Genomic DNA, 27,299 nt, shown 5'->3' on the forward strand with positions numbered 1-27,299 from the left:
GATAGCAGAGCTCCTTAAAACAGGAATCTTCAACTCTGTGTGTGAGCTCACAAGCACAGTACAGCTCTGTAATTTGCCACAAAAGGAAGCCTTCATAGAATACAGAATTCTAGTAAACCTTTAATTTTAGTTTGTGGAAAAAAACCCAAATATTAATAACTCTTCACTCACTTAGCAGGTTGTTAGCAAAGAGCCCTTCATTTATATAAAAGTGGGAGTCTAAGGAACTAGGTGACTAGCTAATCCTAAGAGGGCAAGAAAGACTTGCATTTGGGGATCCTACTGTGGCCTTTAAGGAGTCAGAAGGCTCCTCATGAACCACTAGTAACTGGAGACTAGGCATCAGTGAGAGCTGGGGCAATGGTGAGGACCTCCCAAGAACTTGGCCTTAATTAAGGCTGTCTTCTGAGACACAGTAAAGTCAACATGCAAAGAATGAGAGCAGGCATCTATAAAGACACCTTCAAAGGATGGAATGAATGGCTGGCTCCCTGGTTTGTGAGACTTAATCATTACTTGATTGAACAGAGCAGACACTCACACTGCTCCTCTAAGCACAGCCTTGAGCTAAACATCCATGCTGAATTTTGTGACCCTAAATTTAAGACAAATTTCAACTTCCAGCTTTATTATTTTTAAAGTGACGAGCAATACACAACAAACAGTTCAACCATAGCACTCTCAACCGATCACAGAAACTTGGTATTTCATGTTAAAATGTCCCCATTAAAATACCCTGTTTCGCCAGGGGACAAGTTGTTTGAATTATCAGGGTCAGTATCTGACCTACCTAAGTAAGAACGTCTGTTCTTCATTAAGCCACAGCTCAGATATCACCATAATGTATACATACGTGTGTGTATATACATGTGTGTGTGGATCCATGTGAGTGTGTATGTATTTGTTTTCTTCACTAAACTGCAATTCCCTGGAGGGTACAGACTATGACTTATTTCTCTCCATGCTTCTGGAAATGTGTTAGATCTACCCTCAGAGTGGAAATGGGTACATCAAGCTATGGCTGTTTGCTGACGCTGGTCATTTACTTACCTACCATTGCTCTTCCTGCAAGCTCCTGTGCACATCTGCCTATGGGGAGAGAGTGAGCTAACCAGCAACCATGAAGACCCAGTTCACATGAATTACACTTCTCAAAAGTAATAAATTGACAAAAAAAGTAATAAAGTGACTCTTGGTTTCTGCATCAGTTACTTCATGAGTGGTTTGGTGAGAGTCAAATCCTTAGGGATCAATCACCTCTATGGAGAGTGGTCTGGGAAGACAGTGGGCTCTCCTCCACAGGCTACACCCCTCCATCTCAGTAAGCTCCTCTTCAAACCACACCATAGCACAGAAGGTAAAGATATATGTGAAACTGCTGATTCTGTAACTGGCAATAATTACTGGATGGGTTACTATGAAATAGACTGAGTTTGACAAACACCTCATTCTTAGGTACTGACCTGCAAACCCCCGACTCCTTCCTTGAGGGGGAGGTGGCATTGGGCCCATGGCTCGAGGGTAAAGCGAAACTGGGTAGAGAGAGGGCACCATGGGAGGCACAAAAGTAGGTGATGGAAGTAGAGCAGAAGGCAGTGGATAGTTCATGTTGACTCCTTCAAGGATGCTCTGTCTCATCTTCTCCACTTTGGTTGCCAGGTCAGCCTTCAAATGAGGGACGGAATAATAATAACAGCTGCCATTTCTTGAACTTCTCCTATGTTTCAGGCACAGTATTGGGCAGTCTAGGTACAGTCTCACAATCTATTCCCACTAAAAGAATCGAGGCCTGGAGTTAAATGGCTCAAGGTGACATACTCAGGGAAGCCTGTCTGGCACCAAAGCCCCCACTCTGCATGACACAAAACTACCATCATACTAGTTCTGACTGAGGGCTTGTGAGGCACCTTGACTAGGTCAAGGAAGACAAATATAACAAGAAGTATTTACTAATTGTCTATTACACCGCCAGCAATAGGCTAGGTTATTTTTTTAAGGGGGAGGTAACAGAATAAGGTAAAAGAGAGAAAAAAACTTGACATATACAAACGCTTTTAACCTTCTCCCCCATACCCAGGATCAGAGACCATGACCTCTGTCCAGGATAAGTCCATGCCTCTAGTCCGGAGGTCAGGAAACTTGTTCTGAAAAGGGCCAGATAGGTTTTGTAGGCCGTACTTTTTCTGTCACAACTACGTGACTCTGCCACTGTAGTGTGAAAGCAGTCATGGACAATATGTAAATGAATGAATGTGGCTATGTTCCAAAAAGCTTTATTGGAATAAAAATTCAAATTAAAAAATTTTTTAATAGTTTGCTGACCTCCTGCTCTAGTCTCTCAGCTTATATCCCACAAATGGACAAAGAAGTAAGTAAGGGCTCCTTTCCCTTGACTTTTCTCATCTTTTCGAAGGTTTTACTGCAAAAAATATCCCCTGCTTTTACTCTGCCATCTACTTTACTACCCTCTTCTATTTCCAAAATAGTTCCTTTATAAAAAATATCATCACTTTCAAAAGTGACTTACAGTTTTTATAAATAAGGGAAATCAAATTCTAAGAATTGGGGGAAAGGCATATATCTGAGTATTCCATGGGGAAGAAATAACTTGGAGCAAAAAAAGGAATATGAAAACTTGAAACTCATTTAAAAAAAAAAAACGTTTCCCAACATAATTTTGTAACATGTACATATCAGACTCTGGGCCTTTGGGATCATCCTTGACCAGGTTAGGTTACGGTCAGACACATTCTCCCACTTCTGCTACCTCCTTCCCCAATGTCTTGGCTCATTTTCCGCTTTCTGTCATTCATCCCCACAGAAGATCAGAGACAGTCTTAGCAGCTGCCCAACATGTGGTACCTGGCCATCGCAGAGCTCAACCAGGGATACTCGCTCCCGGCCTGCTTTAATTAGCTTGCTCTGGAACAGCTTGCCATCGAAGTAAATCCAGGGGCAGCAGTGTTCCCAAGGGACTGGCTGGCCACAGGCATCATTAGCAAACAGAGCTGTGTCGACCCCACTCATGAAGAGGGCAGCTAGCTGGATCCCTCGAGCATCCAGTTTCTCAATCTGAAACCACCACAGAGGAAAAACTACCATTAAGAAATTACTGTTAGTGCTTGCTTCGGCAGCACATATACTAAAATTGGAACGATACAGAGAAGATTAGCATGGCCCCTGCACAAGGATGACACCCAAATTCGTGAAGCATTCCATATTTTTATTTACAATAACCAGGACATGGAAACAACCTAAGTGTCCACCAACAGATGAATGGATAAAGAAGATGTGGCACATATATACAATGGAATATTACTCAGCCATAAAAAGGAACGAAATTGAGTTATTTGTAGTGAGGTGTATGGACCTAGAGTGTGTCATACAGAGTGAAGTAAGTCATAAAGAGAAAGACAAATACCGTATGCTAACACATATATATGGAATCTAAGAAAAAAAAATGGTCATGAAGAACCTAGGGGCAAGACGGGAATAAAGACACAGACCTACTAGAGAATGGACTTGAGGATATGGGGAGGGGGAAGGGTAAGCTGTGACAAAGTGAGAGAGTGGCATGGACATATATACACTACCAAACGTAAAATAGATAGCTAGTGGGAAGCAGCCACATAGCACAGGGAGATCAGCTCGGTGCTTTGTGACCACCTAGAGGGGTGGGATAGGGAGGGTGGGAGGGAGGGAGACGCAAGAGGGAAGAGATATGGGAACATATGTATATGCATAACTGATTCACTTTGTTATAAAGCAGAAACTAACACACCATTGTAAAGCAATTATACTCCAATAAAGGTGTTAAAAAAAAAGAAATTACTGTTATTGGTTACATTTGCTTATTCCTGTTTTGCTGATTATTCCAGTTAAATTAGAACATGTTGCCTTTCAATACAGACATTTGAGTGCATAAGCAGCCTCCATCCATTTGTTTCCCTGAGATGGTTTGGATGATACTAATTACGAAAAAAAAATCAGCTTTAAAACCTTAAAAAGACACCCACTTGAGAAACCATTTTTTCTGCCTGTCAAATTAGAAAAAAATTAAAACAAAACTAAAGACCAAAAGAACACCCAATGCTGATGAGGATATGGTGAAATAAATGGGCACACTCAAATAAAACTAATGAGTAATGTATATTACAATTAAGCAATATATATCAAGAACCTTAAAAATGTTCACATTTGTTGACTCAGAAATTCTACTTTTAGGAATCTATTCTAAGGAAGTAGAGATGTGAATAAAGCTCTATGCATAAAGATATTAATTACAGGACTTCCCTGGAGGCACAGTGGTTAAGAATCTGCCTGCCAATGCAGGGGACACGGGTTCAAACCTGAGTCCAGGAGGCTCCCACATGCCACAGAGCAACTAAGCCCATGCGCCACAACTACTGAGCCTGCGCTCTAGAGCCCGCGAGCCACAACTACTGAGCCCATGTGCCACAACTCCCGAAGCCTGCGTGCCTAGAGCCCAAGCTCCGCAACGAGAGAAGCCACTGCAATGAGGAACACGTGCACCGCAATGAGAAGCACGCACACCGAAACGAAGAGTAGCCCCCGCTCGCCGCACCTAGAGAAAGCCCGTGCGCAGCAACGAAGACCCAATGCAGCCAAAAAAAATTTTAAAAAAAGATGTTAATAATTACATATAATAGGTGAAAACTGGAAACCAAATGGCCAACATTAGAATAATTAAATGATACATCCATATGATAAAATATTTAGCAGAAATTTTTAAGACATAGAAAATATGTGCTATATTAAGTTTAAAAATACAGTATATAATTACATAAATAATATTTCAACTATGTAGAAAATACCTGACAAAAGTCTGGAAAAAACCATCAAAATGTTCACAGTGGTTATCTCAAGTTGGCCTGTTAGATGGCTTTACCAGGAAAAGGGGAAGTACTTGCAGGCCCCCTCCTAGGTGTGGTGTGGAGTTGTCAGTACCTGCTCTAGCACCAAGCAGTATCACATTTACTGTAAAAAGGAACCCACACTGTCTGTCTAAGACTGTTTTCATCTTTTCCTTAGTTGACCCTACTGAAATCAAGATTTTGTAAGACTTACTAGACTTTATCTTCTAGTTTATACTAGGGCCTGAAAGGACCATGGCTACTGAAGTTGGAAGAGGAATGTCCTGCATTAGTACCTAATATTTATTGAGTACTGTGTACTTAAAATGTGCTAGACACTGTTCTAAGTGTTTTGCATGGATTATTTTATTTAATATCTTCATAACCCTACAAGTAAGGAAACTGAAGCTACAGGGGTTAAGCAACCTGCCCAAGGACACATAGCTAGAAGGTAATGAAGCTAAGATTCAAAGTCAAGCCAGCCTGGCTTCAGAGCCTGCCCTCCAACCTACTATATTTTACTGCCTTCAGTTATATGGTGGATTTACTTTCTTCCTTATGCTTTTCTAGATTTTCCTCTAACACCCAATAAGTATTATTTCAAAAGGGAGGGTAGCACAGGGAATTATACCCATTATCTTATAATAACCTACAGTGGAATATAATCTGCAAAAGTACTGAATCACTGTGCTTACACTTGAAACTAACACAATATTGTAAATCAACTATACTTCAATAAAAAAGGGAGGGTGGACATTTACTCAGAGACAAACAGGGAACACCAGGATAAGTCCCCTGTAGCATCTTTTGTAAGAGTTGGAAACCTTACTGTGGCCTATGGGCCACAACTTATTTGCCTTACACAATATCCATTTTTTTCTACCCATTCTCACCTATCACTACGTGAACAGTGTTGGCTTTATTAATAGACATAAATATTTGGCTAAAGTAAATCAAACATTTACCTGCAGAACTTACTCTTCTCCCCAGCTCCAGGAAAAAAAGACCTAAAATAAAGCTATGAGCTCATAAAAGAAAGAATTTAAATGAGGATCGATCAAATCACCTTGAGTTCTTGAAGCTGATCTGGTTCATAAAGCTGAGTAGATACTGCCTGTGCAAGGAAGGTGTCTAGCTCATGGCGATGCAGGATTCGGCCACCAGGCCACTGAACCATATATCTAGAAGATAAAACCATCATTAGGTGACAAAAGCTCATTTATTCATTTCACAAACACTTATTAAGCTAGGGTCTGGCCATGGGCCAGACTCTAGCTAGGTTCTGATAATTCCAATGAAATAACATAAAAGAATCTCTGCCTTTGGTTACTTACCATCTAGGTAGTAGAGGAGACAGGCACGTATGTCAACAAAGACAGGACAGTGTGTTAAGTACCAAGATAGAAGAATGCACAGGGTGCTACAGGAGCACAGAAGAGGGCTACTACTGGAAGAGTAAGGAAGGCATCCTGAAGAAAAAGTCAATAGGAGCTGTTACAAAGGGCTATAGAAATCAGTGAGACAAATGGTGGAGAAAGGATGCTCTAGACTGAGAGAACAGCATGTGTAAAGGCATGGAGGTGTGGAGTTCAGTATGATATACCAGGGCCCATAGTGCTGGAGCTAAGCAGGTTTGCAGTGACAGGAGGTGAGATTAGAAAGTAGGCCAAACTATGGAAAACAGTATGGAGATTCCTCAAAAAATTAAAACTAGAACGACTACATCATCCAGCAATTCTACCTCCTGTAATGCTATATCCGAAGGAAACAAAAACATGCACTTGAAAAGATACCTGCACCCCCATGTTCACTGCGGTATTATATAGCCAAGACATGGAAACAACCTAGGCATCCATCAATGAACAAATGGCTAAAGAAGTTGTGGTGTTTATATACACCATGGAATATTATTCAGCCATACAAAAATGAGGAAATCCTACCACTTACAACAACATGGATAGACCCTGAAGGCATTATGCTAAGCGACATAAGTCAGAGACAGAAAAATATTGTACGATCTCACTTATATGTGGAATACAATAATAAATTTAAAAAACCCCACCAAACTCATTGAAAAGGAGATGATATTTGTGGTTATCAGAGACAGGGGATGGGGGAGGTGGGGGAGGAGGAATTAGAAGAAGGTGGTCAAAAGGTACAAACTTCCAGTTAAAAGATAAGTAAGTACTAGGGATGTAAAGTACAACATGGTGACTATAGCTAACACTGATGCACGGTATATAGGAAAGTTATTAAGAGAGTAGAACCTAAGAGTTCTCATCATAAGGAGAAATTTTTTCTCTTTCATTTTTATTGTATCTATATGAGATGATGGATGTTAACTAAAGCTATTGTGGTAATCATTTCACAATGTATGTAAATCAAACCATCATGCTGTAGACCTTAAAATTATACAGTGATGTATGTCAATTATTTTTCAATAAAACTGGAAAAAAAAGAAAGTAGGCCAGATCGTGAAGGGTCTCAGAAACAATATTAAGAAATTTGGACCTTCACCCTGAAAATATATGAAGACAGTTAAGGATTGTCAGCAGGAGATTGGTTTGATATTGACTGGCTCAGAGGGTAAGGGACAAGAGGTATGGATACCAGTTAGGAGGCAACTGAAGCAACCTGTGGCCAAAGAGGTCTGAACAAAGGCACTGGCTGAGGGCACAGAGAAGGCCAGGGGACAAAGACAAGAGTTATTAAGATGATATATTTATCATATTACTATTACTAGTATTTACATTATTATATATACTATATAAAGCATTAAATATTACATTATAATATATGCAGGAAAGTATAAGTTACTCATAGGAATAACACTTACTACATGCCTCTTGTATTCTAGATACCTTGCCAGGAACTTTATATACATAGAATGTGGTAGAATAGAATAGAGACTTGGAATCTGACATACTTGGTTCCAACATAGGTTCCACTACTTTTATATGTGACTCTGGGCAAATGCCTAAAGCTCTAGGGACTTGAGTTCACTCATCTCTAAAATGGGGATAATACTATCTAAATCTCAAAGGTTGTAATAAGTAAAGGAGAAAATGAATATAAAAGCACTTAGCATATGGCATAGCAGAACTCTTGGTTACTATTTGTAACTAATTCAATCATGGTATAATCCTTCTTTTACTATTTGGTGAAGCCTCCCATATCTTATATTAAATTCTCACACATACAAGAATCTGTTTCTACCCTATTTATTCTGTGTTTTATTTCTCATGCCAGTACCATACTGACTTAAATTTTAAATATGCTTTAATATTTAGTGGTCTCTACTTTTACTCCATGTCTTTCCTCCATGTCTTTGAATTTTAAGCAACATTTATGATTTTATTCTGATTACAAAAGTTCAAGTTCATTCTCATTCAGAAAACATTTAAAAAGCCAAAAAATGTATGAAGAAAATGAAAAGTAAAAACGGAAATAATTTGTAATCTTACCATTTAGATATAACCACTGTTAAGTTCACGATTTTGGCTTCTTTCTTCCTAGCATCTCAAATCTCAATTTTTTCTCTCTCTTTCACACTATATATAGAATATTATATCTTGCTTTTTCCACTCAACATAATACTATAAGAACCTTTCATTCATTAAATACTTTTCAAAAATATGATTTTAAATGACTGTATGTTCCTTGTATGTTTATCAATTTACTTAAATATCCTATAATATTGGACACTTATACTGTTCATTGTTTTTCTTTTATTATAAAAAATACTACAAAGATATTCACATATATAAATCTCGCTGTATCTCTGATTATTCATTCCCTTAAGATAGATTTCTAGAAGTGGAATTATTATGTCAAAGGTTATGTCCATTTTAAAGGTCCTCAATACATATTGCAAAAGTGTTTTCCAGGGCTTCCCTAGTGGCACAGTGGTTAAGAATCCGCCTGCCAATGCAGGGGACACGGGTTCGAGCCCTGGCCCAGGAAGATCCCACATGCCACGGAACACCTAAGCCCGGGCGCCACAACTACTGAGCCTGCACTCTAGAGCCCGCGTGCCACAACTACTGAAGCCTGCGCGCCTAGAGCCCGTGCTCTGCAACAAGAGAAGCCACTGCAATGAGAAGCCCGCGCACCACAACGAAGAGTAGCCCCTGCTCGCCGGAACTAGAGAAAGTCCACGCACAGCAATGAAGACCCAACACAGCCAAAAATAAAAACAAATTAATTAATTAAAAAAATTGTTTTCCAGACCCATTTGTCCTAACTCCCAGTAGTATGTCAGCATGAATTATCATTAATCTTTGATGTTTTTATGGGCAAAAAAAGTCTCTTGCTATTTAAATTTCTGTCTCTTTGATTGCTAATGATGAGGTTGCATATTTTTCCCAAACACGTATTTACTTCTATGGCTGGTCTATGTCTATCATAGACATGTCAGTGAATTTGCTTGTTCTGTCTATTGCTCTGTCTCAGATAATCTAAAGCCTTAATCTTTATAATAGTGACAGCTATTTGGACACACAGTGGACAGCTGATCCAAGTCAAATCAATCCATGGCTTGCCAGAGTCTTGAGAATTTGAGCTAAGAGATTCAGAGGATGATGAAACAGACAAGCAGAAAGAAGAGCTACACAGGTCCGTGAGAGAGTGGGCAGTCTCTGTTCCTGCCTTTCCAGTACTATTCCCTGTGTACACCACTTTTCTGGTCCTTAGATGACTATGAGACTACCTGTTATATCTTTACAACAAGATAGCTAGAGTGGCTTTTCTTTCTTGTAAACAAATGAATCCGAAGAGAGTGTCATTTACCCACTTTTGTTTGGGGATGCTAGTATTTAAAAAGCTTTTATATATTGAGAATACTGACACACTGTCTGTTATAACTGTAGCAAATATTTTCCCAGTTTGTCATTTGTCTTTAATTTTATGTATTTTGGCATATAGATATAGTCATAGTTATTGATCTTTTTACGTCTTTCCTTTTTTGTGGGGAGGGTCTCAAGTCTTTATTTTGTTCTTTAACACTACTTCATTTTTTCAAAATAAATCTTTTATTTTGCAGTAATTTTACATATACAGAAACTTACCAAAAATGCTTTATTGAGGCATAGTTTACACACCATACAATTCATCCATTGTAAGTGTAGAATTTAATGATTTTTAGTAAACTTACAGAGTTGGGCAACTATCACCACAGTTGAGTTTTAGAACATTTGCATTGCCCCCAAAAGATTCCTCAGGCCCATGCGCAGTCACTCCCCATTCCCACCCCTGGGCAATCACTTTCTATCAACTTTACTATCTCTAACAACTTTCTCTCTCTATAGATTTGCCTTTCTGGACATTTCATATAAATGGAATAATATAATATGTGGCCTTTTGTGTCTGGCTTCTTTCCTTAGCATAGTTTTTACTTTAATTAAACTTTTAATTTTGATATTATTGTAGATTCACATGCAGTTGTAAGGAATAAAAATGAGGGATCCCTTGAACACTTTACCCAGTTCTCCTAATGGTAATATCTTACAAAACTATAGTACAATATCACAACCAGGTATTGATACTGACCCAATCAAGATACAGAACAGTTCTACTCAAAAGACTGTTCATTCATTTATTCATTCCATAAACAATATGCATGAGCTGAGACTCTACTGTGTGTTAGGCATGAGTTCAAATCCTGGCTCTGCCATTTAGTAACGGTTTGAACTCAGGAAAGTCACTTCACCTCTCTGAAACTTGCCTTCTTATCTGTTCAATAGGGAGAATAACAACACCTTCCTCACAGAGTGGTTATTGGTGGAATTACATTTAAATTGGTGAGCACTTAATGAGAGCTATATTGAGTAGGGAACTCTCAATGAAGTGCTTCTTATTCCTCTCCCCTGTGGGATCCATAGGGTCTCAACCTTGGAAATCCTTTTATGTTAGCTTCAACTTAATCACTGTGTACTTGTTGTTTCCTGAAAATTGTTTGTAGCTTGGGCCAAGACCTTAGATTATGGTGTTTGTATAGGACTCAAATGTTCTAGCCAACTCCTTTGACATCCAACCATGTTTTGGGTTTGCCAACTCCCTTTTGCAAATGAATAAACAAGCAAACAAACAAAAACTAGAAAGCAACTTTTTTGGAAAGGAGCATAAAATAAAATTTAAGGAAAAGAGTGAAGTTGGAACATGGTCTAAGGTAATTCTGCCATATCCACTTGAACCCAGGTCAAAATGCTTGATCATTAGCTCACTTGCTCACCCTCTCCCACAGCTCTGGCATCTTTTCCAGCTCTGGGATGATTCCCAACAGAACAAGGAGCCCTACCATTTGAAGAACATGCCCACCCCTTCTTGCTTGTCTTTTCCGTTCATTTTCTGGAAAGATTCGCTTAACATTCTTCCCTTTAATACAGATCCCATCCTTCACTAATTGGTGTGAGAAAGGTGAGGCATTCCATTTTCAAGGCCAGGCCCATGTAAGTGGTTGCTTCTGGCTTTTGCAAGTCCTCCAGCTGGTTTGGAGCAACAGGGAGGCTGGCTGTGTCCCCTAGGAAAGCACTGTCAAACTGTGGGCCTGGGGAAGTAACTTGAGAACAGGCAAGTGGGTAAGTACCTCAGGAGGTAATAAAGCACAGAGCCGGCCAAGGAGCAGAAACCCGGGCCTGAGAAGCTGTCCAGGAGTGTGCTTTATGAGCCTCTGAACAGCAGAGCTCTCTGGAGCACAGGAAACCGTGCATCAAAAGTGCAGCAGGCTTTCTAGTGGCCAAATCCAATCAGGCTCTAATTAGGCTAAGTTTTAGGAGGCAAAAGCCTTGGGCAGCAAATATCTCTACACAAGAAAGTGGTGAGAAGTAAGGCTTTGTCACTAAGACTCAACATCTAACCCTGAAGTCTGGTTCAAGGATTAGATTCTTTTTTTAACTTTTATTTTTATTGAAGTATAGTTGATTTACAATGTTGTGTTAGTTTCAGGTGTACAGCAAGGCGATTCAGATATATATATATCTGTATATACACTTCTTTTTCAGATTCTTTTCCATTATAGGTTATTACAAGATACTAAATATAGTTCCCTGTACTATACAGTAGGTCTTTGTTGTTTATCTATTTTATATATAGTAGTGTGTATCTCTTAATCCCGTACTCCCTCCCTACCTTTCCCCTTTGGTAACCATAAGTTTGTTTTCTGTCTTGAGTCTGTTTCTGTTTTATAAATAAGTTCCTTTGTATCATTTTTTTTAGATTCCACATATAAGCGATATCATATGACATTTGTCTTTCTCATAAAAAAGAATGAAATAATGCCATTTGCAGCAACATGGATGGACCTAGAGATTACCATACTAAGTGTAATAAGTCAGACACAGAAAGACAAGGATTAGATTCCACAGGCCTTATATACCCTCTCTCCACAGCACAACCAGCAGGTTCAGGGAACTGATAAGGTTGATGAAAACAGCACGTGAGAAAAACTAAAAGATTGCCTTATATTTATTTATTTATTTATTTATTTCCCTCTGTGCCCACTTTCTGGAGAGTTTTTGTCATAAATGGGTGTTGAATTTTGTCAAAAGCTTTTTCTGCATCTATTGAGATGATCATATGATTTTTATTCTTCAATGTGTTAATATGGTGTATCACATTGATTGATCTGCGTATATTGAAGAATCCTTGCATCCCTGGGATAAATCCCACTTGATCATGGTGTATGATCCTTTTAATGTGCTGTTGGATTCTGTTTGATAGTATTTTGTTGAGGATTTTTGCATCTATATTCATCAGTGATATTGGTCTGTAATTTTCTTCTATTGTAGTATCTTTGTCTGGTTTCGTTATCAGGGTGATGGTGGCCTCATAGAATGAGTTTGAGAGTGTTCCTTCCTCCACAATTTTTTGGAGGAGTTTGAGAAGGATAGGTGTTAGCTCTTCTCTAAATGTTTGATAGAATTCACCTGTGAAGCCATCTGGTCCTGGACTTTTTTTTTTGGAAGATTTTTAATCACAGTTTCAATTTCATTACTTGTGATTGGTCTGTTCATATTTTCTATTTCTTCCTGGTTCAGTCTTGGAAGGTTATACCTTTCTAAGAATTTGTCCATTTTATTGGCATAGAGTTGCTTGTAGTAGTCTCTTAGGATGCTTTGTATTTCTGTGGTGTCTGTTGTAACTTCTCCTTTTTCATTTCTAATTTTATTGATTTGAGTCCTCTCCCTCTTTTTCTTGATGAGTCTGGCTAATGGTTTATCAATTTTGTTTATCTTCTCAAAGAACCAGCTTTTAGTTTTATTGATCTTTGCTATTGTTTTCTTTGTTTCTATTTCATTTATTTCTGCTGTGATCGTTACGATTTCTTTCCTTCTGCTAACTTTGGGTTTTGTTTGTTCTTTCTTTAGTTGCTTTAGGTGTAAGGTTAGATTATTTATTTGAGATTTTGCATGTTTCTTGAGCTAGGCTTGTATAGCTATAAACTTCCCTCTTAGAACTGCTTTTGCTGCATCCCATACGTTTTGGATTGTTGTGTTTTCATTGTCATTTGTCTCTAGGTATTTTTTGATTTCCTCTTTGATTTCTTCAGTGATCTCTTGGTTATTTAGTAACGTAGTGTTTAGCCTCCATGTGTTTGTGTGTTTTATGTTTTTCCCCCTGTAATTCATTTCTAATCTCATAGCATTGTGGTTGGAAAAGATGCTTGATATAATTTCAATTTTCTTAAATTTACTGAGGGTTGATTTGTGACGCAGGATGTGATCTATCCTGGAGCATGTTCCATGTGCACTTGAGAAGAAAGTGTAATCTGTTTTTGGATGGAAAGTCCTATAAATATCAATTAAATCTATCTGGTCTATTGTGTCATTTAAAGCTTCTGTTTCCTTATTTATTTTCATTTTGGATGATCTGTCCATTGGTGTAAGTGAGGTGTTAAAGTCCCCCACTATTATTGTGTTACTGTCAATTTCCTTTTTTATAGCTGTTAGCAGTTGCCTTATGTATTGAGGTCTCCTATGTTGGGTGCATATATATTTATAATTGTTATATCTTCTTCTTGGATCGATCCCTTGATCATTATGTAGTGTTCTTCCTTGTCTCTTATAACGTTCTTTATTTTAAAGTGTATTTTACCTGATATGAGTATTGCTACTCCAACTTTCTTTTGATTTCCATTTGCATGGAATATCTTTTTCCATCCCCTCACTTTCAGTCTGTATGTGTCCCTAGGTCTGAAGTGGGTCTCTTGTTGACAGCATATATATGGGTCTTGTTTTTGTATCTATTCAGCAAGCCTGTGTCTTTTGGTTGGAGCATTTAATCCATTCACGTTTAAGGTAATTATCAATATGTATGTTCCTATGACCATTTTCTTAATTGTTTTGGGTTTGTTTTTGTAGGTCCTTTTCTTCTCTTGTTAGAGAAGTGCCTTTAGTATTTGTTGTAGAGCTGGTTTGGTGGTGCTGAATTCTCTTAGCTTTTGCTTGTCTGTAAAGCTTTTGATTTCTCCATCGAATCTGAATGAGATCCTTGTGTGGTAGAGTAATCTTGGTTGTAGGTTCTTCCCTTTCATCACTTTAAGTATATCATGCCACTCCCTTCTGGCTTGTAGAATTTCTGCTGAGAAATCAGCTGTTAACGTTATGGGAGTTTCTTGTAAGTTATTTGTCGTTTTTCCCTTGCTGCTTTCAATAATTTTTCTTTGTCTTTAATTTTTTGCCAATTTGATTACTATGTGTCTTGGTGTGTTTCTCCTTGGGTTTATCCTGTATGGGAGTCGCTGCGCTTCCTGGACTTGGGTGGCTATTTCCTTTCCCATGTTAGGGAAGTTTTTGACTATAATCTCTTGAAATCTTTTCTCTGGTCCTTTCTCTCTCTCTTCTCCTTCTGGGATGCATATAATGCGAATGTTGTTGCATTTAATGTTTTCCCAGAGGTCTCGTAGGCTGTCCTCATTTCTTTTCATTCCTTTTTCTCTATTCTGTTCTGCAGCAGTGAATTCCGCCATTCTGTCTTCCAAGTCACTTATCCGTTCTTCTGCCTCAGTTATTCTGCTATTGATTCCTTCTAGTGTAGTTTTCATTTCAGTTATTGTATTGTTCATGTCTGTTTGTTTGTTCTTTAATTCTTCTAGGTCTTTGTTAAACATTTCTTGCATCTTCTCGATCTTTGCCTCCATTCTTTTTCCGAGGTCCTGTATCATCTTCACTATCATTATTCTGAATTCTTTTTCTGGAAGGTTGCCTATCTCTACTTCATTTAGTTGTTTTTCTGGGGTTTTATCTTGTTCCTTCATCTGGTACATAGCCCTCTGCCTTTTCATCTTGTCTATCTTTCTGTGAATGTGGTTTTTGTTCCACAGGCTGCAGGATTGTAGTTCTTCTTGCTTCTGCTCGATTGCCTTATATTTAAAGGATATTTTGTTGTTTTTAAAATGTATATAAACCCTTTATGAATACAGTTTTAGTTTAAGGTATGTTAAGACAGCAACATAGGATAGAGAATTGTAACTTTTATGATAGGATATGTGAGGCTCTTCAGCCAAATAATCTTTTCTGAAAAAGCTGATACACATGCCCCAACCAGTGATTAGAGGTCCAATCTTCTGCAACCCCCAGAGGATATGCTATAGCAGACCATGAAGCGACTTAGGATATTGTTCTGTCAATGAGAGTCAGTGTTCCATGACATTTCTTGAGGCCCCATTATGCATGGAGATGCTTAGGTTTCAGACTGTAGATGTGGACTGGAACCTCTAGGGAGCATATGTGGTGGGTTAACCACAACATATGGAGACGAAGGAGGAAAGAATTCGTCACCCCATTGTTTACTCACTGTTTTCTATAGACTCTACTGCTTAGTTTGCTCCTCAAGTATAAAGTAAGAAGGCTGTTTGGGGGCATTGTTATATATGTATCTATGCCAGATGGTTCTTTTCTTACCTTCTTATTGCTTTATAAGCTCCCAACACTACTCCTATCCCTTCCCTGTGTAGCCTGGATAGGTTAATAACTCCTATGTACTCCCAGAGCTCTCTACACTCACCTCTACTGTTCCGTGCACTTACCACATTGTACTGAAGTTGTCTGTTCATGAGTGTCTCCTCTGCTCTACTGGGAACTCCCCGAAGACAGAGACTAGGTCTTTCTCATATCTGTTTCCCCAGCACCTATGGGTGCTTAGTAGATGTTTGTTGGACAGTCTGGGGGAACTTGAGGGTATTAACCGAGTTTTATTTTAACCTTGTAATCTAACAGTACCTTATACACAGTAGGTGTTCCATGTATATCTTCTCTGATAAAATTAATTTTTAAAGGGCTTAAAGATATATGGTACTAAATGTAAAATAGATAGCTAGTGGGAAGCAGCCGCAGGGTGGGATAGGGAGGGTGAGAGGGAGACGCAAGAGGGAGGAGATATGGGGATATATGTATATGTATAGCTGATTTACTTTGTTATAAAGCAGAAACTAACACACCATTGTAAAGCAATTATACTCCAATAAAGATGTTAAAAAAATATATATATATATGGTGCTGTCATACAGAGTGAAGTAAGTCAGAAAGAGAAAAACAAATACCGTATGCTAACACATATATATGGAATCCAAAAAAAAATGGTTCTGAAGAACCTAGGGGCAGGACAGGTATAAGACGCAGATGTAGAGAATGGACCTGAGGACACGGGGAGGGGGAAGGGCAAGCTGGGACGAAGTGAGAGAGTGGCATGGGCATATATACACTACCAAATGTAAAATAGATAGCTAGTGGGAAGTAGCCACATAGCACAGGGAGATCAGCTCGGTGCTTTGTGTCCACCTAGAGGGGTGGGATAGGGAGGGTGGGAGGGAGACGCAAGAGGGAGGAGATATGGGGATATATGTTTATGTATAGCTGATTCACTTTGTTATACAGCAGAAACTTAACACACCATTGTAAAGCAATTGTACTCCAATAAAGATGTTAAAAAAAGAAGATATAGAACAGTTCTACCACAAGGATCCCTCATATTACCTTTTATAACCACACCTCTCTTCTTCCCCCACTGATGTATTTAACCCCTGGCAATCACTAATCTGTTCTTCATTTCCCTAATTTTGTCATTTCAGCAATGTTATATAAATGGAATCACACAGCAGGTAATCTTTGGGGATTGGCTTTTTTACCTAAGACAATTCCTTTAAGATTCATCTAAGTTGTGTGTTATTAAAAGTTTGTTGCTTTTTGGGAATTCCCTGGTGGTCCAGTGGTTAGGACTCCACGCTTTCACTGCCGAGGGCCTGGGTTCAATACCTGGTCTGGGAACTAAGACCCTGCAAGCCGCTTGGTGTAGACAAAAAAAAAAAAGTTTGTTGCTTTTCATTGCTGAGTAGAATTCCATCATATGTGTGTACAATAGTTGAATAATTCATCCACTGAGAGAAATCTGAGTTGCTTCCAACTTTGGGGTATTACGAATCAAGGTCCTGGGACTTCCCTAGTGGTGCAGTGGTTAAGAATCTGCCTGCCAATGCGGGGGACACAGGTTCGAACCCTGGTCCGGGAAGATCCCACATGCCGCTGAGCAACTAAGCCCATGTGCCACAACTACTGAGCCTGTGCTCTAGAGCCCTCGAGCCACAACCACTGAGCCTGCGTGCCACAACTACTGAAGCCCACGCACCTAGAGCCCGTGCTCCGCAACAAGAGAAGCCACCGCAATGAGAAGCCGTTGCACCACAACGAAGAGTAGCCTCCGCTCTCTGCAACTAGAGAAAGCCCACGAGCAGCAATGAAGACCCAATGCAGCCATAAATAAATGAATGAATGAATAAATAAAAGAAAGAATGAATGAATAAATAAATAAATAAAAGAATAAATAAATAAATGAAAGAATAAAGGTGCTATAAACATTAGTGACCTTAGTGTACAGGTTTCTGTGGGGACGTAAATGTTCACTTCTCTGGGGTAAATGCCCAACAGTGCAATTGCTGAGTTGTACAGTGGTTTTTAAAGAAACTGCCAAATTGTTTTTCAAAGTGACTGTACCATTCTACATTTCCAACACCAATGTATGAATGATCCAGTTTGTGTTTTCCCCATCATGTAGTATTATCATTATTTCTTACATGAGCCATTCTGAGAGGTGTGTAATGATATCTCATTGTGGTTTTAACTTGCATTTCCCTAATGGCTAATAATATTGAACATCTTTTCATGTGTTTTTTGGTCATCGTATACCCTCTTCAGTGAAATGTCATGTATTTTGCCATTTTCTAATTAAATTATTTGTCTGGTTTTTTCTTGATGAGTTTTGAGAGCTCTTTATATATTCTAGACACTAGGCTTTTCTCAAATATGTGGTTTGCAAATATTTTCTCCCACTTCGTAGCTTGTCTTTTCATCCTCCTTACATGGGCATTCAACCGGCAAACGTTTTTAATTCTGATGAGGTCCAATTTATAAATTTTTCCTTTTATGGATCATGCTTTTGGCAACAAGTCTAAGAACAATTTGCCTAGCTCTAGAACCTGAAAATATTTCCATCTTTCTAAAATTTGTATAGTTTTATATTTACATTTAAGTCTATGATCCATTTTGAGTTGATTTTGGGGGGAGATATGCTAGTATTTTTATTTTATTTACATTTAAACTTCACCAAACACTGAGCTCAAGTATATGGTGGCCCTTTGTTCAGAGTTTTTAAATGGACAGACAGCTTTAAGGGTGCAATGTATTTAATACTGCACAATATATTCAACAGTTAGAGAATCTAGGGGATGGTATAACTATATACTTTTATACATTTAGTAGCACAAGTAGAGGGACAAGCCCTGCAACTGGAGGAGAAACCCATTCAGGACTGAACAGAGAGGTCCTTGGTTGCTGAGAGAATCTCCCCTTGACTTCAGCCTCGAGACAAACCAAGGAGTCTGTCAGGACACAAAAACCACTGAATTCAGAACAAACAGGAGCAACAGAATAGGTACTGAGGAATTGGCTCTTGCCAATTAAGATTGTGGAGGCCAGTCTGAAGCGAGTAGGGCTGGCTGGAGGCAGGAAATGTGGCAACTCAAGTCCAGGATCTGTAGATTAGAACAGCAGTCTAGAGACAGAATGGTTAGTGCTTTCTTCAAAAATTCCCAGTTTTTTAAGCAAGTTCCTAGGATGCCTTCCTTAAACAAGGTTGAGTTAATTTTTGTATAATGTTTGAGGTTTAGGTCGAAGTGTTGTTTGTTGGCCTATGGATGTCCAATTGTTCCAACACCATTTGTTGAAAAGGCTATCCTTTCTCCACTGAATTGTTTTTGCACTTTTGTAAAAAATCAGTTGAGCATATTTGTGTTGTTCTATTTCTAGGTTCTTAATTTTGTTCCATTGACCTATGTGTTTATCAGTTAGCAAATACCTCCATTGTCTTGACTACTTTAGCTACAATATTAAGCCTCAATATTGGGTAGAGTGATTCCTATACTTCTTTCTTCTTTTGCAAGATTGTTTTAGCTATTGTAAGGGCCTATGCCTTTCTATATAAATTTTAGAATAAGTTTGTCTACATCCATTAAATCCTTGCATTAAGCCCACAGGTTTTGTAATAAACCTACAGATCAATTTGAGAACTGAGTTTTTCAGTGGTAAGTGTATGAACTTTCTTTGATTTCTTTCATCGTCACGAAGCATAATGATTTTGAGGTTGATTCATGCTCTGACATGCACCAGTAGTTTGATTTTACTGCTGAGTAATATTTTATTGATGGACATATCACACGTTTATCCATCTACCAGTTAATAGATATTTGAGTTATTTCTACTTTTTGACTATTATGAATACTGTTTCTTTGAACATTCATGTGCAAGTCTTAGTGTGGACCTATCTTTTCAATGCTCTTGGGTAGATACCTAGGAGTGAAATAAATGAGTCATATGATAATTTATGTTTAACCTTCTAAGAAAATGCCAAACTAATCTCCACTTTAAATTCCCACCAGCAATGTATGAGGGAATCCCAATTCTCTGCAGCCAGGCCTACATTTGTCATTGTCTGTCTTTTTTATTATAATTATTCCAGCTGAGTGAAGTGGTGTTTCATTGTGGTTTAAATTTGCATTTTCCCAATGATTACTGAAGTTGAGAATTTTTTCATGTGCTTATATTCCAAACTTATGTCTTCTCTGGTGAAATGTCTATTCACATCTTTTACTCATTTTAATTATTATTTCTTTTATTTATTTGTTTATTTATTTATTTATGGCTGTGTTGGGTCTTTGTTGCTGCGTGGGCTTTCTTTAGCTGCGGCGAGTGGGGGCTACTCTTCATTGCAGTGCACGGGCTTCTCATTGCGGTGGCTTCTCTTGTTGTAGAGCACGGGCTCTGGGCGCATGGGCTTCAGTAGCTGTGGCACGCAGGCTCAGTAGTTGTGGCTTGTGGGCTCTAGAGTGCAGGCTCAGTAATTGTGGCGTGCGGGCTTAGTTGATCAGCAGCATGTGGGATCTTCCCGGACCGTGGATTGAACCCGTGTCCCCTGCATTGGCAGGCGGATTCTTAACCACTGCGCCACCAGGGAAGTCCCTTTTAGTCATTTTTAGATTGAGTTGTTTATTTTCTTATACATTTTAAGAGTTCTTTATATATTGATATGAGTCCTTTATCAGATATATGATTTGTAAATATTTTCTCCAGTCTGTGGTTTGTCTTTTCAGTTTTTTAATGGTGGCTTTTGAAGCGTAAAAGTTTCGTATTTGGATGAAATCTATTTTTTTTAGGTGACTTTTGCTTTGGCGGTTGTATCTAAGAAATCTTCACCTAACCCAAAATCATGAAAATTTTCTCCTGTAAGTTTGATAGTTTTAACTATCCCATTTTGGTCTATGATCCATTTTGAGTAATTTTTGTGTATAGTGTGAGGGATCTAAATTCATCATTTTTATCAGATCAGGTCAAGTTGGTTGCATGAGTCTTCCGTATTTTTGCTGACTTTCTGTCTAGTTGTTCCAGCCATTATTGAGAGTAGGGTATTGAAGCTTTCAGCTATCATTGTTGAAGTGTCTATTTCATTCTTAAATTCTACCAGGTTTTGCTTCATGTATTTAGGGACACTGTTGTTAGGAATACATGTTTATATTGATAATTATTATATCTTCCTGATGAATGGACCCTTTTATCACTACAAAATCTTATTTGTCTACAGTAACATTACTTGTCTTAAAGTCTATTTTGTCTGATATTAGTATAGCTATTATAATTCTCATATGGTTATTGTTTGCATGGTATATTTTTTCTATTCTTTGTCTTTCAACCTATTTGTGTCTTTGACTTTAAAGTATATCTCCTGTAGATAGTCCATGCTTTGTATCCAATCTCACAATCTCTGCCTTTTGACTGGAATGTTCAGTCCATTTACATTTGATGTAGTTGTTGATATGTTTAGATTTATAGGTTTCATAACTTTTTTGTTTGTTCTTCTTTTACTGCCTTCTACTGCATTAAATAGATACTCTCCAGTGTAGCATTTTAATTATTTTTGTTGGTTTTTTATATATTTTTAGTTATTTTCATAATGGTTGCTGTGTAGATTACAAAATACATCTTAACTGGGCTTCCCTAGTGGCTCATGGTTAAGAATCTGCCTGCCAATGCAGGAGACACGGGTTCGATCCCTGGTCCGGGAAGATCCCACATGCCACGGAGCGACAATGCCCGTGCGCCACAACTACTGAGCCTGGCACCACAACAAAGAGTAGCCCCTGCTTGCCGCAACTTGAGAAAGCCCGCACACAACAACGAAGACCCAATGCAGCCAAAAATAAATAAATTTATATTAAAAAAACCCTGAAATACATCTTAACTGACAAACCACATCAAATTAGTACTAAGTAATTCCAGTAGGAGGTAGAAACATTGCTCCAAAGAGTTCACTTCTTTTCTCCCTCCATTGCATTATTATTTTCATGTATATTATACCATTATTCTAAAACCAACACAAAATTTTATAATTATTGATTTACGCAGTTGTCTTTTAAATCAGTTAAGTGAATAAATGAGAAAAAATATATTTATACCACTTTTTATATATATCTATGTAATTACCTTTACAGATGGTTATTATTCATTCATTTGGTGTCATTTCCTTTCAATCTGAAGGACATCTTTTAATACTTCTTGTATGGCAAATTGGTAGCAATAAATTCTCTTAATCTTTGGTTATCTGGGGATCTATTTCACTTTCCTTTCTACTTTACAGCTTTATTGAGATAAAATTATTATAGTATACAATTCATGTATTAAAAGTGTATAAGTCACTGGTTTTTAGTATATTCACAGGGCTGTGTAACCATCACCACTAAATAATTCCACAACATTTAAATCACCCAAAAAGAAACCTCATATCCATTAGCAATCACTCTACATTTGCCCCTCCCCCAGGTCCCTGGCAACCACACATCTACAGATTTACCTATTCTGAACATTTCATATAACTAGAACTATATAATATATGTCATTTTGTGACTGGTGTATTTCACTTAGCCTAATGTTTTTCAGGGTTCATCCATGTTATAGCATAAATCATAGTTAATTGCTCTTTATAGTTGAATAATATTCTATTGTACAAATATACCACATTTTGTTAACCCATTCATCAGCTGATGGACATTTGAGTTGTTTCCACTTTTTGGATATTATGAGTAATGTTATATGAATATTCATGAACATGTTTCTTTGTGAATATGTGTCTTCATTTTATGTTCTCACCAGCAGTGTTCCAATTTCTCCACATCCTCACCAACACCTGTTGTCTGTCTTTTTGATTATAGCCACCCTAATGTGTGTCAACTGGTATCTCATTGTATTTTTGATTTGCAGTTTCCTAAAGATTAGTGATGTTGAGTATCTTTTCATATGCTTATTGGCCATTTACATATCTTCTTTGGAGAAATGTCAACTGAATTTTTTTGTCCATTGTAAAAATTAAATTATCTCTCCTTTATTATTGAGTTGTAAGAATTCTTTATACATTCTGGATACTATACCCTTATCAGATATGATTTGCAAATATTTTCTCCCATTCTGTGAGTTGTGTTCTCACTTTCTTCATGGCATTGTCTCCAGCACACAAGCTTTTAGTTTTGATCTAGTCCAATTTATATAATTTCTTTTTGCTACTTATGATTTTAGCATCATATCTAAGAAACCATTGTTTAACCTGAGATCATGAAGATTTACACATGTTGTCTTCTAAAGGTTTTATAATTTGGGCTCTTACATTTACACCTATGATACATTTTGAGTTAATTTTTGTGTATGATGTGAGGTAGAGGTCCAACTTCATTCTTTTGCATATGAATATCGTTATCACAAAACTATTTGCTGAAACGACTATTTTTCCCCATTAAATTATCTTGGTACCCTTGCCAAAATTCAATTGACCATAAATGGAAGGGTTTATTTCTGGGAACTCAACTGTACTCCATTCATTTAAATGCCTATCCATATGCCACTATCTCAATTACTGTAGCTTTTGTAGTAAATGTTAAAATTGGGAAGTGTGAATCTACAACTTTGTTCTTTTTTTCAAGATTGTTTTGGCTACTCTGAGCCCATTGCATTTACACATTAATTTTAGTGTCAGCTTGTTAACTTCTGCAAAGAAGCCATCTGGGATTTTGGATTATGTTAAATATGGAGATCAAACTTGGGGACTACTGCCATCTTAACAACCTTATGTCTTCTTATACATGAACAAGGGATGTTTTTACATTTATTTAAATCTTCTTTAACTGTAGTTTTCAATTTACAAGTCTTGAACTTCTTTTCTCAAATTTATACCAAGTATTTCATTCTTTTGGAGGTTATTATAAAAGGAGTTGTTCTCTTGATTTTATTTTGGAATATTGATTACTAGTGTATCAATTACAATTGATACTTGTATATTGATCTTATATCCTGTGACTTTGTTGAACTCATTTATTTTTAAAATTTATTTATTTAATTTATTTATTTTTGGCTGCATTGGGTCTTCGTTGCTGCACATGGGCTTTCTCTACTTGTGGAGAGCGGGTGCTACTCTTTGTTGCGGTGCACATGCTTCTCATTGCGGTGGCTTCTCTTGTTGCAGAACACAAGCTCTAGGTGCCTGGGCTTCAGTAGTTGTGGTGCACGGGCTCAGTAGTTGTGGCTCATGGGTTCTAGAATGCAAGCTCAGTAGCTGTGGAGCACGGGCTTAGTTGCTCTGGGGCATGTGGGATCTTCCCGGACCAGGGATCGAACCTGTGTCCCCTGCATTGGCAGGTGGATTCTTAACCACTGTGCCACCAGGGAAGCCCTCATTTATTGGTTTTAATTGTCTGTTTTGTCATACTCTAAAAAAATTGTGGTAAAATACACATAACATAAAATTTACCATCTTAACCATTTGTAAATGTACAGTTCAGTGGTATTAAATACAGTCACATTGTGCATCCATCACCACCATCCATCCCCGTAACTCTTTTCATCTTGTTAAACTGAAACTCTATACCTATTAAACAATACCTACCCATTCTTCCCCACCCCAATTCTGTAGCTCATATAAGTGGAATCATACAGTATTTGTCTTTTTGCGACTGGCTTATTTCACTTAACATAATGTCCTCAAGATTCATCCATGTTGTAGCGTATTGTAGAATTTCCTTCCTTTTAAAGGCTGAATAATACTCCATTGTATGTATATACCACATTCATCACTTGATGGACACTTGTGTTGCTTCCACATTTTAGCTACTGTGAATAATGCTACTATGAACATGAATATACACATATTTCTTTAAAACCCTGCCTTCAATTCTTTTGGCTATATAGCTGGAAGTGGAATTGCTGGATCATATGGCAATTCTATTTTTAATTTTTTGAGGAACCACCATACTATTTTCCACAGTAGCTATCCATTTTATATTCACATCAACAGTGCACAAGCGTTCCAATTTCTCCACATCTTTGACAACATTTGTTATTTTCTATTTTTTGACCTTTACCATCCTAGTGGATATGAAGTAGTATCTCATTGCGGTTTTTTTTTTTTTTTTTGCAGTACGCGGGCCTCTCACTGTTGCACCCTCTCCCGTTTCGGAGCACAGGCTCCAGACGCGCAGGCCCAGCGGCCATGGCTCATGGGCCCAGCCGCTCCTCGGCATGTGGCATCTTCCTGGACCGGGGCACGAACCCATGCCTCCTGCATCAGCAGGCGGACTCTCAACCACTGCGCCACCAGGGAAGCCCTCATTGCAGTTTTGATTTGCATTTCCCTAATGATTAGTGATGTTGAGCATCTTTTCATATGCTTATTTGTCATTCCTATGTCTTCTCTGGAGAAATGTCTATTCAAGTCCTTTGCCCCCTTTTGAATTGTTTGTTTTTTTTTCTTGTTCAATTTTAGAAGTTTTCTATATATTCTGGATATTAATCCCTTATCAGATAAATGATTTGCAGATACTTTCTCCCATTCTGTGAGTTGCCTTTTTACTCTGTGGATAGTTTCTTTGATGCACGATTTTAAAAAATTTTCATGAAGTCCAATTTGTCTATTTGTTCTTTGGTTACCTGTGCTTTTGGTGGCATATCCAGGAAATCATTGCCAAATCCAATATTGTGAAGCTTTTGTCCTATGTTTTCTTCTAAGAATTTTATTGTTTTAAGTCTTATGTTTAGTTCCTTGATCCATTTTGAGTTAAATCTTGTATTTTGGTGTTAGGTGAGAGTCCAACTTCACTCTTTTGCATATGGATATCCAGTTTTCCCAGCACCATTTGTTGAAAAGACTGTCTTATCCCCATTAAGTGGTCTTGGCACCCCTGTCAAAAATCATTTGACAATAAATGTGAAGATTTACTTCTGAGCTCTCTATTCTGTTCCATTGGTCTACATATGTCTTTTTGTCAATACCACACTGTTTTAATTATTGTAGCTTTGTAGTACGTTTTGAAATCAGAAGTGTGAGTCTTCCTGTTTTGTTTTACTTTTTTCAAGATTGTTTTGGCTACATGGGGCCCTTTGAGATTCCATATGAATTCTGGAATGAGTTTTTCTATTTTTGCCAAAAATATCATTGGGATTTTGATAAGGACTGCATTAAATCTGTAGATCACTTTGGGTGGCATTTCAACTATATGAAGTCTTCCAATCCATGAGGATGTGATGTGTTTCCATTTATTTATGTCTTTAACTTCTTTAGCAACACTTTGTAGTTTTCACTGTACAAGTCTTTTACCTCCTTGGTGAAGTTAATTCCTAATTAATTTATTCTTTTTGATGCTTTTTTAATGGAATTGCTTTTATAATTGTCTATTGTTTCTGTATAGTAAAGCAACTGATTTTTCTGTGCTGACTTTGTATCCTGCTACTTCAGGGGTCCCGGTCCGTGGCCTGTTAGGAACTAGGCTGCACAGCAGGAGGTGAGTGATGGGCAAGTGAGCAAAGCTTCATCTGTGGCTCCCCATTGCTTGCATTACCGCCTGAACTATCACCCCCTCACCACCGGTACGTGGAAAAATTGTTTTCCACGAAACCAGTCCCTGGTGCCAAAAAGGGTGGGGACCGCTGGGCTACTTCACTAAATTCAGTTATTAGTTCTGACAGTTTTCCTGGGGTCTTTAGGGTTTTATACATGTAAGATCATATCTTTTATTTCCTTGTTCATCTTCTGCATAGTTGTTGTATCCATTTTTGAAAGTGGGGCATTGAAGTCTCTAATTTTTATTGTTGAATTGTCTCTTTCTCCTTCCATTTCTGTCAGTTTTCACTTCATGTGTTTTTGGGCCCTTTTGTTAAGTACATATATTTATAATTGCTACAGCTCCCTGATGAATTGATGCTTTTATTATTATAAAATGTCTCTCTTGTCTCTAGTAACATTTTATTGTCTTAATGTTTATTTTGTCTGGTTATTAATGATTATTAGTATAGTCACTCCAGCAATCTTATGGTTGTTGTTTGTACATATGTCTTTTTCCATCCTTTTACTTTCAACCTATTTATATCTTTGCTCTAAGTGTGTCTCCTTAATAGAAAATAATCTGAAAAAGAAAAAAAATATAAAACTGAATATACAAACATATATATATATAATACATATAACTGAATCACTTTGCTATACACCTGAAACATTGTAAATCAACTATATTTCAATAAAAAATATAAAAAATAAAGTACATATATTTAGAGATAAATGATTTATGTTGTTTAAAGGAGATGGATGTTTAAAAAAATTTAAAAAGTGTGCCTCTTGCAGATAGCATATATTTAGATTTTATTTTCATATATCTGGCAATCTCCGTCTTTTGATTGGATTTTAATCCACTAAAGTTTAATGTTATTATTGACACTGTAGATTTGAATCTGGCATTTTCCTGTTTACATGCTCACCAGGTGTTGTTACTTTATTCCTTCTTTACTGTCTTCTTTATTTTTTTTGGAAAGTTCATAATAATGCAATTGACAAGGAAATTTAGTTATTTCTGAG

General features: G+C 37.6%; 1 protein-coding gene and 1 non-coding gene across 12 annotated transcripts in view; one reads left to right on the forward strand and one right to left on the reverse strand.

Moving 5' to 3' along the window:
• Window positions 1–27,299, reverse strand: part of FAM120C (family with sequence similarity 120C) — a 330,565-nt gene that overhangs the window by 197,508 nt on the left and 105,758 nt on the right. For 5 of the 11 annotated variants that reach the window (XM_033414810.2, XM_033414809.2, XM_033414808.2 and 2 more), the window contains 3 exons: window positions 5,941–6,055; window positions 2,863–3,072; window positions 1,464–1,665 (listed from right to left, as the gene is read on the reverse strand). The exons of 4 other annotated variants lie outside the window; for them this stretch is intronic. In XM_033414810.2, the coding sequence (XP_033270701.1) occupies window positions 1,464–1,665; window positions 2,863–3,072; window positions 5,941–6,055 (527 nt within the window). Of the gene's footprint in view, window positions 1–1,463; window positions 1,666–2,862; window positions 3,073–5,940; window positions 6,056–14,733; window positions 26,854–27,299 lie in introns of those variants that run through there. 2 more of the 11 variants (XR_004479548.2, XM_033414812.2) reach the window with 2 other exon arrangements.
• On the forward strand, window positions 3,119–3,225 carry LOC117198399 (U6 spliceosomal RNA). The gene has a single exon (XR_004479556.1). It is a non-coding gene; the product is annotated as a U6 spliceosomal RNA (small nuclear RNA).

This window comes from Orcinus orca, chromosome X (assembly GCF_937001465.1).
Source record: "Orcinus orca chromosome X, mOrcOrc1.1, whole genome shotgun sequence".
Classification (NCBI taxonomy): Eukaryota; Metazoa; Chordata; class Mammalia; order Artiodactyla; family Delphinidae; genus Orcinus; species Orcinus orca.